The following is an 18,235-nucleotide window of genomic DNA, read 5'->3' as shown; positions in this document are numbered from 1 at the left end:
TGGGATGCAAAAGACCTGGGGTCAGTTCCTCCTCTGTCTAAGGGGGGATAGGATTTGAACAGGGGTCTCCCACACTTCTCAGGAGAGTGCGCTAACCACTAGGCTATGGGAATTCTGCTGCATGGCTCCCTCAATGTCTCCCATTGAAGCTGTTCCACTGTGGATAAATAATAATAGGTCCTTCACAGTTAAATTTACTGAGAATGAGTTTTGTAATTAGCAGACTTTTTTACAACATTGGTGAACTGTGAAAGCAAATTAGGTTTCCATTAAATTCATGAACAAGTGAATATGATGCAGGTGTATTTTGATTACACTGAATGAAGCTATAGATATCTGCATTTGAAGTGCTAGTGCTTTCAATTGTCATAGCTCACTAGTGCCCTCTTTTGGTTATTAGTGGCACGTTGCATTTGGGGAGCTGTTAATCCTGCTGTGATCTGAGCAACCTTTTTCTGCGGATCCAGCTTGAAAAAGCAATTTCAGTGCACTCATATTTGTGTTCTAGCTCTTATTCATTGGTTTTGGTTTTTGCATTTGTTTTAGGCCAAAGAGCTGCCAACATTCAAAGACAATGATTTTATTAATGACGGCCAAAAGATTTATATTGATGAAAGCAACAAAAAGATGTTCCTTGAAAAGCTCAAAAAGGATGTGGAGGTAAGAATGTAATCTGCTCAATTTTTATATGATTATACCATACTGTGTAGGAAGTTGAAGATACCCTAGGAATTCATATGTACAGCTGTGCAAAAAACATTTGTAGTTCATAAATCATAAATGAAAGCTCTTGTTTAATTATTAGGTAAAATAAATCTGTCAGCACAGACCTCTTTAAATGAAACACAATCTAAGCTTTCAGGAGTGATCATTAATAAAGATCCCTTCTACCATGGATGGTTGTCATACATTGCCCATGCCCTTATGATGTGATTGTATTTAAAATGTACAGGCTTTAAACTGCATAATACCGCAAGGTAAGTATTGTTAGTTGTATTTTACAGATGGGGAAACTTGAGGCATAAAGAAGTTGTGGCTTACCCAAGGCCATACATTGAGTCAGAGGCAGGGAACACAGGTCTCCCAGCTCTCATTCCTGTGCTTATTCTATGTGTTTATCAATATACCTGTCAATCATTTAGTTTTATACCATGCTAATTACAGTAGTATGAGGGCCTTATGTTTGTATATATTCCCTCATTATTCTAATACTGTATGTTTCTACTACATTGAGCACATAGCCAACATTCAATACAAAATTACTGGTTTGATGTGCTATTTTCAATGAAAAACTTAAAATACTGATTAGGCTCAGAGTAAAATAATTTTATCATAGCTGTCTATTCAGCAAATAAAGTTAAGAGGTATTTCCCTATCTTTTGAATAGAGCTCATATCAGTATGGCTTTCAGGCTTAACAAGGGCCTTCAGCTTTTTATACGGAAACATTTTTGTGCATTGACATAACTGTCTGATATTAGCACAGCTCTGGGATTTGTATTTGTCAGTGAAAAGCTGCTGCAAAGCAGCACAGACTATTGTGTGTGTGACATTTACAAAATGGTCTGGAGGTTAATTTTTCATCAGTGGAGTGGTAGATTTTGAATATATATCAAATAATCACAATTGTGTATATATAATTTTATATAAAATACATTAATCCAAAAGGTTTGTCTTCCAATTTTTAGCATCTTTAGGATAGGTCAAATGTTAGACTTAAATTCTTGCGCCTTTCTTTAAGCGTGTAACATTTTTGCTGACTAAATTTTTTACGGTAAATAGGCTTCACACAAGTTGTAAAGAAATTGAATGAATACAGTAGCTGTTTTATCTCCAAAATATAGATCATGTGTGGTCTTCTACATAGCTTTCATTTACTATGTTTTAAATATGATGACAGACGCTAGAAGGTCAGTCTTATAGTCACATTTTGAGTGGCTTCTATAGTATTGACACATTTTTGAAATCCATACAAAAGATTCATTAAATTTGTATGCAGACAACTATAGTGAAGTGACTTGACATCTGATCCGAATAATGGGAGGCCAGAATTTAACCTTGTTTTTCTTTCATCAGTTACCCTGTTCTTATTTAGATAGTTAAGCTTAACTGCTCAAAAAAGTGAGTGCAATTTCTACCAAAGCATAAACACTCAAATTTGAGAATATATTTTAAACAAATGCATAGCACATAATAAAATCATTATTTTATTCCACAGTATTTGTAGTTAAACACACAAAGTGTAACAGTCTTCAGGCTGTACAGTTTAGCTTTCCCCCTTTCTCACTGAGTACTGACCCCATTTCTCTGTAATTGTGTGTTGTCTCCCACTTCTCCTTAATTTCCAAACTCGTTGAGCCAGCTTTCTGTTCCTATTGCAGTGACGTCCTCTCATCCAGCTCCATATTAAATTCCCGCCTATCTGGCTTTTCACTCTACTGAAACTCCTCACAAAAGGCACTAAGGAACTCTTCTTCCATTACAAGTGTAAGGATCTCTTCTCCATGCTGAGTTTCATCAATCTCTGCTGCCTTTTACACTTCTTGAGACCTTCTTTTTCCTGAGTTTCCATTACAACTGTCCTTTCCTGATTCTGCTGTTACCTTCCTGATTTCTCTTTCAGCCTGACCATCAATAGCTCAATCATCTTTCTTTGTTGATGTTTCTCAAAGATCTGTCTTTGGACCCCTCCTTCTGTCGCTCACCTCATCCACTCCTGTGGTATCTCATCACCTCTGTGTTAACACTCAAATCTACCTCTCCATCCCTGACTTCTCCCCCCCTCTCCAGGCTCAGATCTCTTCCTGTTGCTAGCATCACCTCATGGATGTTCTGTCACTTCCTTAATCTAAAAGTGGCAAAAATGACTTTTTATCTTTTCCCCTAATCCTTCCTCCGGCTCCCTTTCTTCATCAACATTGACAACTTTATCCTCCTCCCTGTCACTTGAGCACGCGACCATGGTGTTATCTTTGATTCCTCCCTTTCCTTCTCTCCTCACAATCAGGATCTTGACAAACCTTATCATTTTTCCCTTTTCGGTGTTTTTATAATTTGCTGCTTCATGTCAGTCCCCTCTGCCCAAACCCAGTCTCAAGACATAATTCTTCAAGTAGTGTCCCTATGAATGCTCCACATCAGGATATGCATGCGCCCATACGTTGTTCATTGAAAAATGTTGTCAGAGGTGACTGCATGTCTGCACCCACACCACAGACGCCCTTGTGCCCTGATATTAGGTATATAGGGAGAGACAGACCCACCACCACAGTTACCTCTCAACTGCCTGCAGTTCATCACAGCTTTTGTTAGCTGAGCCATGCAGCTTGCTACACCTCACTTTCTTATACTTTTTTTCTTTTAGTTCTTTCTTAGGGTTTTTTTTTTGTTTGCTTTTTTTTCTATTATTAGCACAAGTTCATGCTTTGAGCAGGTTCTCTGTCCTCTTTCTTTGTTTGCCCATTTTGGGCTCTTGGGGCTTTTCCTCCCAGGTCTCTCAGCCTGAAGTGCAGGTTATGCCCAAGACCCTGGGCTTCAATCCTTGCCAGACCTGCCTCAGGGCCTTTCCTCACAATTATCTGTATCCACTGCTTGGGAGAAACCCACATTCTTCTTCGAGTGGTGTCCCTATGGGTGTGTCTGCATCCCCGTGCTGTTGATCTGAGAACTTTGGTAGCAATCCGTCCCGCCTGCCATGAGGCTAGCCAGTGTGCGCAGGTATTCTCTCCTTTTTCTAGAGACAGAGCTCAGAGCTGTCCATTCACAGATTGTTAACTCCCTATTTTTTTTTTTTAATTTTAGCATCCCTTGAAACATTTTTTCCTTTATTACCTTGTTTGTTTTTTGTTGATTGTGCCAAAAAAAGAAAAGAAAAGAGAGGATTTGCCCCCCCCCCCCCCGCCCCTCGCCGTCAAGAGTATGCCTGGCTCTCCAGGCTTCAAAAAGTGCCTCAGTTGCAAGGAATCTATCCCAGTGACTGACGAGCACTTGCAGTGCATTTGCTGCATGAGAGAAAAGCACAGTCCACAAAGGTGTGGTTGGTGCCAGCAACTAAAGCCCAGGTCCAGGAAAGACGGAGTTAAGGCTCAAACTCCTACTCATAGAGTCAGCTCTTAAACCTCAGATCCCAGCAAAATGTCTTATCATAACCTTCTACTTCAAAGGCAGGTGATCCCAAAGAGACAAGCCACTCACATAAGGCTACTAAGAAAGTCTGTGAGTCCCCTCAGTGAGCCCCAATCAAGCCGAAAACCATCTCCGACTCTATCAGTACCAACAGCACTGAAGGGCATGCATGATACCAAGCCGACACAGCAAGTCAATCTGCTGAAAGACCCAACTGGCATGGGCAAAGTACCAGTACCATGACGGCATGGAAGGCATAGAAGATTCACCCCAGGAAAAGCTACATCGGCACAGACATGGGCACTGGCACTGACCCCAGAGCATGTGACACTGATGGATCATACAGCTAGGTCCACATCTTCGACTCCATTGATGCAAACCTCTCAATACCGACATTCACCACTGGTACTGATGCTGTCCGCACTGCCGGATTTCTGATGCGTAGTTGATGTCTGGGTGTCTGATGCAGCAGACTTACCCCTACTCAGTACCAGGACTCCGGCACTGAGTTCTCCCAGAGCACTGTTCTTGCTGACATCTCCCTGCCGTGCACCACCTTTATCTTTGTCGAAGTCGGAAAGTGAGCAAGAGGATTTGGATTCCTATCACTCTTCTTACCCAGCGTATGGGACCCAATCTCATTATGGGCAACAGGCGCATTCTCCACGCAACCCTCACCTTCCATGGTTTGGCCAACCGTGGTACCAGCCACCAGCTGCCTACCCTCATTGGCCATACTGGGACTCTTGGCAGACTCAGAGGCAGCAAGCCTCCCAGGTCCCTAGCATGGCATGCCAACAGGCAAGGAGGACACCCTCCTTCAGCTGTGGCTTCAAAGGCTTCAGAACCCTCTGAACAGCCAGGGGAGGAAGAGGTAGAGGCAGAGGAGGAAGAAGTTCTCAAGCTCACTTCTCAAAGCCCTCACCAGACAAGGTGGTGATGCCCCCTCCACCATCCATGGCTAATGATTTTTAAATCATTTCAGGACCTAGTTCAGAAGGTGGCAGAAGCCCTGCAATAGAGTTGCAGGAGGTGACTGAGCCTCACCACAAATTGATGGACATTTTACACTCTTCCACCTCTGCCAGAGAGGCTCTCACAGTAAATGAGGCATTCTTGGACCCTGCCAAAGTCATATGGCAGACCTCTGCATCTGTCCTGCCAACATGCAAGCAGGTGGACAAAAAGTATTATGTGCCGGTAAAAGACACGGAATTTCTATTTTCCCACCCACCTCCCAATTCCATCATTGTGGATGCAGTTAATTCTAGGGGCCACCAGCAACAATCTAAGTGGACCTCATATGACCAAAATGGGAAACATAGAGACCTATTTGGGCAAGAAGGCATGTTCATCAGCCACCCTCCATTCCATGTAGCAAATTACCTGGCCTTGCTGGCAAAATACGACTACCAGAATTATACAAAACTCAGTCCCTATATTGAACAGCTCTTAGACCCCCATAAAGACAAATTCAAGGCCATAATCAACAAGGGTTCAGCTGGTGGCTAAAACATCTCTTCAGTAGGCATTAAGCACGGCCGACATGGTGGCATGTTCAATTTCCACAGCTATTGTTCTGAGACAGGCTTTGTGGCTGCATTCATCTGGCTTCCATAAAGAGGTCTAAACCATGATGGAGGACCTTCCTTTTGAAGGGACAAAGTTATTCGTTGAGAAGACAGATGCATCCCTTCACATGTTGAACGATTCGTTGGTGACTCTTCAATCCCTAGGGATATACATGCCAGTCTACAAGAGAAAATACAGCCCTCAGCTGCCATTTTTAAACCCCGGTCATCACAATATGTGTCTCAGTACTCATCACAGAGCTTACAAGTCATAGAAGAAGAAACTGAGGTTCCTTAGGCGAAAACAATTGGGACCCCAACCAACTGAATCTCAGCCCTCCACCTAGAAGTGTCAGTTTTGATGAGTGGTTGAGGCACCGGTAGAACACTCTCCTTGCAATTTCATGAGGGAAGATATTGCCCGTTCTCGAGACAGCCTTACTCCATTCTGCAGCATATGGAAACAGATAACCTCCAACAAGTGGGTATTGGAGATTATCCAAAATGGATATGTCATTCATTTCTCCTCCTTCCCCCCTCCCAAACACCCTTCCCTGTCCCTTTCCAGGGATCCTTCTCATGAGAGTCTACTACATCAAGAAGTAAACCATCTCCTTATTCTAGGAGCTATAGAATCTGTGCCTGTACATCTTAAAGGTAAAGGCGTCTACTCTCACTACTTCCTGATGCCAAAGAAAAAGGGAAGTTAGAGACCCATACTGGACCTTCGAGTGCTCAGCAGATACATCAAAGTGCAGAAATTCAAGATGGTCACTCTATCAAAAATAATTCCAGCATTAAAGAAAGAAGATTCATTCTCAGCCATTGACCTTCAAGATGCATACTTCCACATTTCCATCATACCGAGTCACAGGAATTATCTCAGATTAACACTGGGCCAGGACCACTACCAGTACAGAGTGCAGCAGAACCCCAGAGTTATGAACTGACCAGTCATTTGTAACTGGAAGTATGCAATCAGGCAGCAGCAGCAGAGACCAAAAAAATCCACAACCAAATACAGTACAGTACTGAGTTAAACGTAACTACTAAAAAAATAAAGGGAAAGTTTAAAAAAAAATTGACAAGGTAAGGAAACAGTTTCTGTGCTTGTTGCATTTAAATTAAGATGATTAAAAGCAGCATTTCTGCATACTAAAGTTTCAAAACTGTATGAAGTCAGTTCAGTTGTAAACTTTTGAAAGAACAACTGTAATGTTTTGTTCAGAGTTATGAACAACCTCCATTCCCGAGGTTTTCGTAACTCTGAGGTTCAACTGTATTCCCTTTCGGCCTCTCATGGGCCCCCAGGGTATTCTCCAAGTTCCGTTCAATAGTGGTGGCCGACTTATGCTCTCAAGGCATTATGATTTATCCTTACCTGGATGATTGCCTTCTCAGGGCACGGTCCTTTGCAGAGGCCCAACAAGTCACTCAGGCCACACGGGACCTGTTTCTGAATCTGGGCCTAAAGATCAATGAAAAAAATTGTCCTTAACACCAATACACAGGCTAGAATTCATAGGAGCTGAATTCAAATCCACTCAGTCAAAAGTGTTCCTACCACATCACAGATTTCTCAGTCTCTCCTCATTGATAGCGACAATATAGTCCAGCCCACAAATTTCGGCCTGACATTGCTTCCAGCTTCTGGGGCACATGGCCGCAAGCACATCGGTCATTGCTCATGCCAGATTACACATGAGATGCCTCCAAGCATGGTTCAGTTCAGTTTCTAGGTCGAACAGAGACAATATAAACAAACTTTTATTGATGCCCAGCAGGGTCAAGTGATCCTTGGACTGGTGAAAAGACCCGGCAAACATCTGTATGGGAATCACATTTGCTCAGTCTTCCCCATCTCCACGCCTGACCATCCCTCATAGGATGGGGTGCACATCTGAGTGGTCGCACAACACAGAGCAAATGGTCCCCAACAGAGACAAGCCTTCATATCAACCTGCTCAAGCACAAAACAGTCAAAAATGCATGTGCTCACTTCCTCCCACTGATCAAAGATGCACACAAGGGTCGTGACAGACAACATGGCCTACATGTATATCATAAACAGACAGGAAGGTGCCAGTGTAGACGGGCATTAGCAGCTTTTGTCAGCAACCGAGCAGAGAGCACAAAGAAAATGGTAAACAGACGTGATGCATGGCTGACCATGGCTGACTTTTGGGGTATCTGGAAAATGACCTTTTGTGGTGTCCAAAAATAGTAAAAATATCTCATAGAAACCTTAACCGCAAGATGTTCCAGATGCCTGAACAATAAACTAAACCACAAAATGTAGATATAACAGGTGTCATGGCAACATAACCTTAGACAAGTTGTGGGTGACTTTTAAGAACAATCACATGTCAAGGCAGCAGGTACACAGGATGTGGTCAGGGTGTGCTGTCTTCTTCTTCCTCCCCCTCCCTTTTTCAATGACCCGCTTGCAATAAGGAAATTGACTGCCACTGCTACTGTAAGAGTTAATGAAAAGACAGTGTATAAATATTGGCCAGTCTGATTGTGGAGAAGAAAAGCCTTCTGAAGTCCAAAGACTGACCTCATCTTGTACTGAAGGAAGGTACAGAATAGAAGACCCCTCCGGTGCAGAACTTTGACTGGCCAGCAAGATCCATCAGGAGATTGTAACATTGGTTTGGTGAGCTATAACTTTTGCTGCTGTATTATCATTTATCTAATCTATGCTTAGCAATTATAGTGCAATAGGTTAATAAAATGCAGTCTCTGTATCAGACGGATGTGCTGTGCTCTCATGAAACCCGTTAACACCTTTTGAACCTTTTAAACCTAAGTCAGCGAGTTCTCAGGAATTGGAGGAACTGACAGGGGTTTGTTTCTTTCTCAGGGAGCCCTCAGGGTTGGGGAATTTGTAACGGTAGGCAGTGAGCCCTTCAGGGTTGGGGAATCTGACCTGCTGACCCAAGGCCAGGGTAACCCCACGTCTCATTTCCTGTGTGTAGAGGCACTAAAAGTATAGATTTGGTGCATCTCTCACAACGTCCTATCATCAGCGGCCTACCTACCAGAAATACACCACATGATGGCCACAAATTTCCACACAACCACGAATGGGACATAGAAACAGTAATACTACGTGACATATTCTGACATTGGGGAACACCGGTAACAGACCTGTTTGCTACTTAACAGAACAAGAAATGTCCACAATAATGTTCCATGGGAGACCCTCTCCTTCTTCCTTGGGATAAGGGCCTTCTTTATGCCTTCCCCCATTCCCTCTATTACTGAAGGTCCTGTTGAAAATAAGAAGACAGAAAGCAAACATACTGATTGCTCCCACCTGGCCCAAACAGATGTGGTACCCTTATCTGACACAGCTGGCATTATGTTCACCTAATGACTCTCTCCCAATTGCTCCTTACCTCCTGTCACAGAATGAGAGATGCACTTTCTGACGAATTTGTGGATTCTGCGACTCAAAGCATGGCTCCTTCATGGTTCCAGTACATAGACAGATCTTGCTCTGAGAAGGTACAGAAGGTGTTATTACACAGTAGAAAGTGAACTATTTGTCATACCTACCTTCAGAAATGGAAGGGGTTCCAGATCTGGTGCCAGCCCAAGCGTGTCACCCCAACTGCAGCCACCCTGTCGATTATCTTATACTATTTTATTGGCTTTAAAGAAGTTGACTCTCTATTAGTTCGCTGAAGGTTCATCTGGCAGCTGTTGCAATCTTCCACCAGCAGGTAGAAGGCTACTCAATCTTCTCCCACCTGACTATGTAGATGTTTCTTAAGGGCATAGCAAACCTCTTTCCACAACCCAGGCTCCCCACTTCCCAATGGGATGTCAGTCTAGTGCTAAAAGGTCTGACTAGACGGCCATTTGAACCCTTGCCCACTTGTTCACTAACTCACCTTTCCATGAATATGGCGTTCCTTATCACCATCACCTCTCCCAGAAGGATGGGAAGATAATGGCTTTGATGGCGCATCCCCATTTTACTGTGTTATTCGCGGAGAAGATCACACTTAGACTACATCCAAAGTTCATTCCCAAAGTGACTTCTGCATTTCATCTAAATCAGCTTATTCAGATTCCAGTCTTTTATCCCAAATTTCATGAGAGTGATAGGGAAGCCGTCCTCCATATGCTCGACATGAAGAGAGCCTTGGCCTTCTATTTGGACAGGAGAAGGGCTTTCAGGAAATCCTCGAGACTTTTCCTGTCTGTTGCAGATAGGTCAAAAGGCACAGCAATATCAACTCAGAGACTCTCTAAGTGGGTCTCCAGCTGTATTAAGCTCTGTTACCAATTGCATAAGGTAGCTCCCCCATCTTCAACACACACATATTCTACGAGGTCAGTCTCCTTGTTGTCACCTTCTCCAAGGGTATCCTTATATCAGAAATCTGCAGAGCAGCTACCTGGGCATCTGCACATACCTTTGCAGAACACTATGCCATCCTGAAGGGATTTGGCTGCAATGCCAAATTCAATGCCTCAGTACTATCATCTGTATCAGCACTGACTCCAAAGTCCCTGCCTCCAGTGGGAGTCAGCTACGGTGGAGCACCCATAGGGAAACTACTTGAAGATGACGAAGTTATTCATCTTGTGCAGTAATGATGGTTCTTCGAGATGTGTGTTCCTATGGGTGCTCCACAACTCACCCTTCTCCCCTCTGTTTTGTAGTTCTAATAATTGACGCTGCAGTAGAGAAGAAACTGAGGAGGGAATGCCCACATACACTGGCTAGCCTTGTGACAGATGGAGAGCAGCACATGCGTGGGCAGGATGGACTGCTACCAAAGTTCTCCGATCACCAGCACAGGGGCGCAGACACACCTACAGTGGAGCACCCATAGGGACACGCATCTTGAAGAACCATTGTTATTGCACAAGGTGAGTAACTTTCTCATCTCTCTAAATGAAAAATCTGCTTAGGATTTAAAAGCAGACATAAAAAATTGAGGGAGGATAGACTTGAACTCCTACTCATGGAGCACTCTCTGAGCTCCCCAAGGTCTGAGTCTCCTCCCTGTACATCAGTTCTACCAACCACCTCTGCTTCACCAGTGAGCAAAGATTCTGGAGGCTCAGGGGTTTTCCCCAGACCTTCCAAGAAGAAAATACTCATTCTCCAGAATGAGAAAAGAAAAGGGGAAAGTCACCTCCGTGATCTGGGTCTCAAGAGACTTCATGTCCCAATATGGAACTGAGGCCTCCCTCTGGGACCATGACTACAGTACTGACTAAGAAGACCACATCACATACCAAGAAGCCATCTATCACGGCATTGACATCAGCACCTGACTTAGTGCTTCTGAAAGCCAGAACCAAGGCAAAGTCCTCATCGGTAACAACTTCCATAGCCAGAAACAAAAAACATACTATACCTATTTAGGTGCAGTCTCCAATACCACCTAATATTCTTACTCCTGAGGAATCACATCCAGGGTCCCCAGTACCAACCAGACTCCTATCTCACGAGGATCTCTGAATCCTCACAGAGCCCAAATCACCATTATGAAGAGGTATTGAGAGGTACTCCCCGCCAATACTGACCCACCTCACAGAGCCTGCTTATCCTCCATCCATTTCTTCAACAGTGATTCATCCTCTAGTCCTCTAGTCCCAACACAGTCCTCTAGTCCCAACACAGTCCCCATGCAGAGTCTTTGAGGACTCCAAGAGATACTTCCAGCTGGTACTGTAACAACTTTCTCTAGCATGGCCTCACCAGCCTTTCTTTCTAACCTCAGTATCAACACAAATGCAAATCTCTTCCCAGGGCCAGGTACTGACCTAACCACCAGTATCTACACGCTACTCCCACCCCCAAGGATACAAGGGATGACACGTCATCTGACTCAGAGGTGTCTGTACATGGTTCCTCCACTTTCCAACCTCCCTCCCTAGAAATTCACACTGAAGAAGGAACTTGTAGCAGGAAGTATGATACCATGGCAAGGACAACCTTGGGATCCTGCACCATTCCCTTATGCCCCGCCACAATGGGCTTACTGCAGTGTTTTTCAACCTGGGATCCGCAGACCCCTAAGGGTCCACAGACTGTCTGAGATTTCCAAAGGGATCCACACCTCCATTTAAAATGTTTTAGGGGTTTGCAAATGAAAAAAGGTTGAAACCCAGTGGCTTACTGGAATCCTTGGGCTCCTTATGGTGATGCTTTCTCCAGAGAACCATCCCAAAAGAGGTCATGTCAGGAACATCAACCGACCCCCCCTAGATCTTTCCCCATAGATACATCCTCTAGAACAGGAACCAGTGGAAGAGGAAGAAACACTACCTTCCTACAAATTCTCCTCATCACCAGACAAGGCTGTCATGCCCCTTGCCACTCTATCCCGATGACTTCATGGCCTTTCAAGAACTTATAAAAAAGGTAACAGACACCTTATAAGTCCCGTTAGAGGAGATTCAGGAAACCCAATGCACCTTTTTGAATATCCTTCATTCACTTCCTCAGGGCAAGATTGTCTTGCCCATCAACGATTCTTTGCTTATTCTAACACACGCAGTGTGGCAAACTCCAGCCGCTGTCCCACATGTGTAAATGAGCTGACAAAAAGTACTGCATTCCCCCACAGAGGCTCAGTATTTTTTTTCTCTTACCCACCTCCCAACTCTCTGATGGTAGAGGCTATTAACCAATAAAACAGGTAATGTCAGTCCCGTTCAACACCATCTGATAAGGAACTAAAATGGTTAGACCATCTGGGCTGTACGGTCGTCTCTCCCATTTCCTGCCTTCCTGGGAGCTCATCACTTTGGACAGATAGATCCTAGAAGTAATTTCCACAGGCTATTTACCAACTCCTTACTATCTCTCAGCCTCCTTCTCTGTCTTATGAAGACCTCTTGAGGCAGGAGCAATACTCCTTCCTAGTTCTGAGGTAGATTGAACCTATTCCACTGGACTTTGTCAAGAAAGAGTTCTACTCTCAGTACTTCCTCGTCCCAAAGAAAAATGGGAAGTGGAGACCAATTCTAGACCTCATCTACTCTCAATGATTCAGAATGGTGACCTATACAACAAGAATTCCCTCTCTGGCTGTGGGTGATTGGTTTGCTTCCTTCAACCTTCAGGATGCCACCATTCATCTCTCACACAAATGATTCATGTGTTTTGGGGTAGGTAAGGACCACTACCAGTATCACGTCCTACTCTTTGGCCTCTCTACTGCGCCAAGTGTCTTTATCAGAGTTCTGTCGGCTGCAACACCCTATCTTTGCCAGATAGCTATCCTCATCTTTCCCTAGTCAACGACTGATTCCTGAAAGGTGTGTCAGTTATTGAAGCACAGACAGCTTCCAGCAAGGCCCTGTCTCTGTTTCACTCTCTGGTCTCCACCTTAACATGGAAAAGCCTACCCTAACACCAATGCAACATATAGACTTCATCATAGCCACTCTGAACTCCTCTCCTGCGAGAGCGTACTTACCCAGGGACAGACCCACCACAATATCCAGTCTTGTCTCAACAATCCAACAGAGTCCACAAACCACTGCAAGGGCTTGCCTACAACTTCTGGACCATACGGGAGCCTGTACATTTCTTACTTCCTTAGCAAGGCTTCACTCTGTCTTCAAGCATGGTTGAGAACTGTATATACCCTCAACAAACAGTATCCAATCAGGTATTTTGGAAGGGCCTCAATTTTCTGAACTGATGGAAGGATCCACAGAAGGCATGCACAGGAGTTCTGTCTGTATAGCCTTCTCCCACAAGGATTATCACCACAGATGCTTCCTGATAGATTGGGGTGCACAGTTCCAAAACCTCGCAGCTCAGGACAAATGGACTCTTCAGCAGGTTATCCACCATATGAACATATTGTTGCTCAGAACAGTCTATTACGCTGCCTGTGCTTCCTACCACACATCAAGGACTACCCAGTCAGAATACTACTAGATAATAGAGCAGCAGTGTATTACCTCAATCTGCAAGGAGGTGCAAGATCCCAATCCTTATGTGCCAAAGCCATAAAACTATGGAACTGATACATATCACACCACATACAAATCTCAGAAGTTTATCTAAGAGGACTACAGAACACAATGTCATATTCCCTCAGCAGACATATCAGTCATCTGGCCTTTTAGCCATCTGGACCACTCCTTTGACAACATAGCCCTGTTCACTGACCAAACTGATGCCAGACTACATGGGTTGAAAGACTCAAGGGCCATGCTGTGATCCCTGGGCTTGTACACACTATCATCTGCCAGGAAGCACTTCAGGCCCCAACAGCCACAGATGTTCATAGGACCACCTTGTGGAGAGCCCTATAAAAGAAAGAACGGGGTTACAAAAGGCACTAAGGCTATTCATCATCTATGGCCCCCCAATTGGACTCAAATCGCCACCACCAAGGAGGCAAACAGAACTTTTGAAGGCACGCCTGAGAGAGACCTACCAACCACTACCCAGGATCCAGACTCCCTACTATTTTCCTCCCGTTTTACCCCCTTCCTCCCAGCCTGGACTACCATAACGTCAGATCACTGGGTCTTGAATATGGTAGCCGCTGGCTACACCCTCCAGTTTACCTCACTCTCACCTCTTTCCCCATCCCTCTTCAGGGACCCCTCTCATGAGCAACTTGTCACCCAGGAGGTGCAGGCCTTCTTGCAAGAAGGTTCAGTGGAGGAGGTTCCTTGAAAACTGAGGGGGAGAGGTTTCTATTCCCACTACTTCCTGATTCCAAAGGCAAAAGAAGGCTTGAGACCTATTCTGGACCTGAGAGACCTCAACAGATACCTCAGGAAGTTGAAGTTCCGTATGGTCTCTTTAGCCACCATTATCCCTTCTCTGGATCCAGGCGACTGGTATGCTACCCTCGACCTAAAGGATGCCTATTTTCATGTCTCCATTTTCCCAGGTCACAGAAGGTTTCTATGATTCATGGTGGGCATGCAGCACTACCAGTTCATGGTGCTCCCCTTTGCGGTTTGTCCTGGCGGCAATCACATCAACAAGGCGGGTCTTGGAGATTAAAGCCTTGACCTCTGAGCCACCTTATATGATCTTCTATAAGGACATGGTCCAGTTGCAACCGCACTCGGCTTTCCTGCCAAAAATGATTTCCAGCTTCCACATCAACCAGGATATTTTCCTACCGGCCTTCTTTCCAAAGCCTCACACTTCAAATGAGGAGAGACATCTCCACACTCTCGACATCAGGAGAGCTCTGGCTTTCTACATGGAGAGGACTAAGTCATTCCAAGGAACTCTACGTTGCAGTTGCCAACTGAATGAAGGGGCAGCCAGTGTCATCACAGTGGATCTGGAATTGGATTACAGCCTGCATTCGAGCTTGCTATGAGCAGGCGGGAGTCGAACCCCGGCATGTATGATGGCCCACTCCACAAGGGCCCAGGTGTCTTTGGCGTCCTTCTGTATGGGGACGTGCACCAGGGACATCTATAGAGCCGTTACTTGGTCCTCAGTGCATACCTTTATGTCCCATTATGCCATCATGCAGCAAGCCCGAGACGATGCCAACTTTGGCAGAGTCGTGTGGCACAGGGCATATCTGTGAACTCCTACCCACTTCTGGGAATATACTGGTAATTCACCTAATTTGGAATGGACATGAGCAAGAACTCGAAGAAGAAAGAATGGTTACTTACCGTGTAACTGTTGTTCTTCAAGATGTCTTGCTCATGTCCATTCCACAACCCATCCACCTTCCCCTCAGTCAAAGTTCCGGCAAGAAGGAACTGAGAGGGAGGGGGCCCAATAGCACCCTATATAAGGGTGCATTCACATGCCACTGCAGAGGGCACTAGAGCCGGCCCTATGGATACCACTAGGGGAAAAACTTCTGGCACTGGTGCATGTTGTGCACACGCACCTAATTGAGAATGGACATGAGCAACACATCTCGCAGAACAACAGTTATGAGGTAAGTAACTGTTCTTTCCACCAGGACTCAGTCTACCTCTGTAGCCCTTCTCAAAACGGTACCCATCTTAGATAAATGCAGGACAGCCACCGACCTTCGCCACACTTGTTTTACCAGCATTATGTTCTCATGCCTGCTTCCAGGACTGACACAGCCTTCAGTGAAGCTGTTCTACAATCTGTACTGAATCCACTTCCTCAGCACACTCCTCCATGATGGAAGTACTGCTGGAACTCTTCTGATGTGGAGCTCCCATAGGGACACTACTTGAAAAAGGAGAGGTTCCTTACCTTGTACCGTAACTGGGGTTCTTTGAGATGTGTGTCCCTATGGGTGTTCTAATACCTGCCCTCCTTCCCCTCTGCCTTAGAGTCTCTTTCTTGGGACTTTCCTGGTTGAGAAGAAACTGGAGTGACAGGAGCCCAATGTACACTCATATTGGGGCATGAGCGTGTCTGGGGCACAGGTGTGGACCCGCAGACACTGCTGATAACAATCTCCAATCAAGACCACAAAGGCACGTGCATTTTCTGATGTAGATCATCCATAGGGGCAGACAACTCAAAAAATTCGTTACTGTACAAGGTAAATACAGTAGAACCTCAGAATTATGAACATCTCGGGAATGAAGTTTGTTCATAACTCTGAATAAAATGTTATGGTTGTTCTTTCAAAAGATTACCACTGAACATTGACTTAATACTGCTTTGAAACTTTCCTATGCAAAAGAAAAATGCTGCTTTCCCTTTTTTTTAAGTAGTTTACATTTAACACACTACTGTACTGCATTTGCTTTTTTTTTTTTTTTTTTGCTTCCTGTCTCTGCTGCTGCCTGATTGCATGCTTCCGATTTCAAATGAAGTGTGTGCTTGATGGTCAGTTTGTAACTCTGGTGTTCGTAACTCGTGTCTCTTTCTCTCTCACCTGGACTACTGTAACCTCCTATCTGATGACCTTCAAGACTCTTCCCTCTTCAACAGTTAAAATTATCATCCTCTCAAAATCTTGTGACCATATCATTCTCACTTGCTCCATCACTCTTTCCATAAATGTTGTGACATTCCCGCCCAGCAATCTGGACTGGTGTGCAGCTGGGTCACCCCAATTCCTCATTCCTGGGGCCCAACTTATTCTGCTTTGCTGTGTGAACAATCCGCTCCTGGGTAAGTCCACACCTAGCCTTCTGCGAGTACTCTGTCCCAGACCTAGTGAAAGAGTGCTTCTGGCCAGCTGCTTATGGGATAGAGTCCCAGCAAACACCCCCAGCCCCAGATGCAACCCTGGGAACTGCCATCTTGCAGGATTCCGTGCTGCATACTGCACCCAGCAAGCTCATTTACATTTTATTGGTCAATATATCAAAGAAATTGATACGTGCCAGATCTGTCATGCTAAGCGGAGTCTCTATACACACACAATCCACATGCACTGTTTTAGATAAAACAAACATAAGTTTAACTACAGCAAGATTTTAAGTGATTATAAATCAATTACTGTTAATCAAGAGATTTGACCACAATTAACTAAAATAATAAATCGCATGCTAAACTAGACTTGATATTTCATTAGCTAATCTGTGATGTCAGTTTACCCACAGCTGGCTGTGATGCTCTTGCAGCCTGCCGCTTCCCCCCTCTCCCCCGCCCGTGGGTAGATTCTCAGTTTTTGGTGGTGCTTAGAAGATGGATTTCAAGGGAGAGCCACAAGACAAAGATATCTCTGCTTTTAACAAGTTTTCTCGACTCTCCCTCGGGGTCAGGTGATCAGTCATGTCTGGCAATGGGCATGATTTCTTCCACCTGAGCCAAGGTGCTCAAAGGTGCTCAGGCCAGTTCGTTATTCCTGTATGCATGCCTTTGCAAGTTGTGACCCTCACTTTGCTTGTTATCGGCCTGGATCTATTCAAACAATGTGAGACATATCTTTGGGGATATTACATAGCAGAGTTTCATATTTGTACATATGTGACAATGCAGGAAATATACTACCATAACAATGTTCAGTATGTCATGAGCATTCCAAAAACACCTTACATGACATACTTTGCATTAGACAATACACAATCATACTATAAGGGTCTACATGGGGTACAGCATGTCACAAACATTCACATTTTTCAGCCTTTTTTTTAAGGCACAGTACAGCTCTGCTGCACCTGCATCTCATCTCTTATTAGTATCCCTTTATACCCTGTTCTCTGCCCACTCTTCTCACACTGGTGCTCCCTTCATGTCCACCTCTCTCTCCTTCTGCCTTTCTTATGGTGCTCCCTATGCCTGGAATTGACACCCTTTCTTCCTGTATGGCAGGGATCTTTGTTCTCCTTCAGTTCTTTCCTCAACCCCATTTTTTTCACCTGGATTTTCACTGTTGACTTCCTTTTCAGTGTTACCTATGCCTCGCCTCCTCCATCTCTACTGAAAAATACCAAAACTGGTATGTTAATGTTTGTCTGATTTAGATTGTGAGCCACTCAAGTCAATGGTCCTGAAGAGAATGTGACCTTGTTCTAATCCTACCCTATGTAGAACTTAACAATCTGTAGGTCCAAAAGATGCACTGTCTACTTTCATTGGGCACAGCATTTAACATATTTTCTCTTTGTGTGGTTCTTGAATTG

At 44.5% G+C, this 18,235-nt stretch overlaps 1 protein-coding gene across 1 annotated transcript in view; it reads left to right on the top strand.

The window, feature by feature from the left end:
• PIP4K2A (phosphatidylinositol-5-phosphate 4-kinase type 2 alpha) overlaps positions 1–18,235 on the top strand; it is a 206,368-nt gene that overhangs the window by 175,085 nt on the left and 13,048 nt on the right. Inside the window, exon 7 of the mRNA XM_067562364.1 lies at positions 547–660. Within this exon, the coding sequence (XP_067418465.1) occupies positions 547–660 (114 nt within the window). The remainder of the gene's footprint in view (positions 1–546; positions 661–18,235) is intronic.

This window comes from Emydura macquarii, unplaced genomic scaffold (genome assembly GCF_026122565.2).
Source record: "Emydura macquarii macquarii isolate MOO-44397 ecotype Brisbane River unplaced genomic scaffold, CSIRO-AGI_Emac_v2 contig_2422, whole genome shotgun sequence".
Classification (NCBI taxonomy): domain Eukaryota; kingdom Metazoa; phylum Chordata; order Testudines; family Chelidae; genus Emydura; species Emydura macquarii.
The sequence above is the reverse complement of the archived record's forward strand: the minus strand, read 5'-3'. Positions and strand labels throughout refer to the sequence as shown.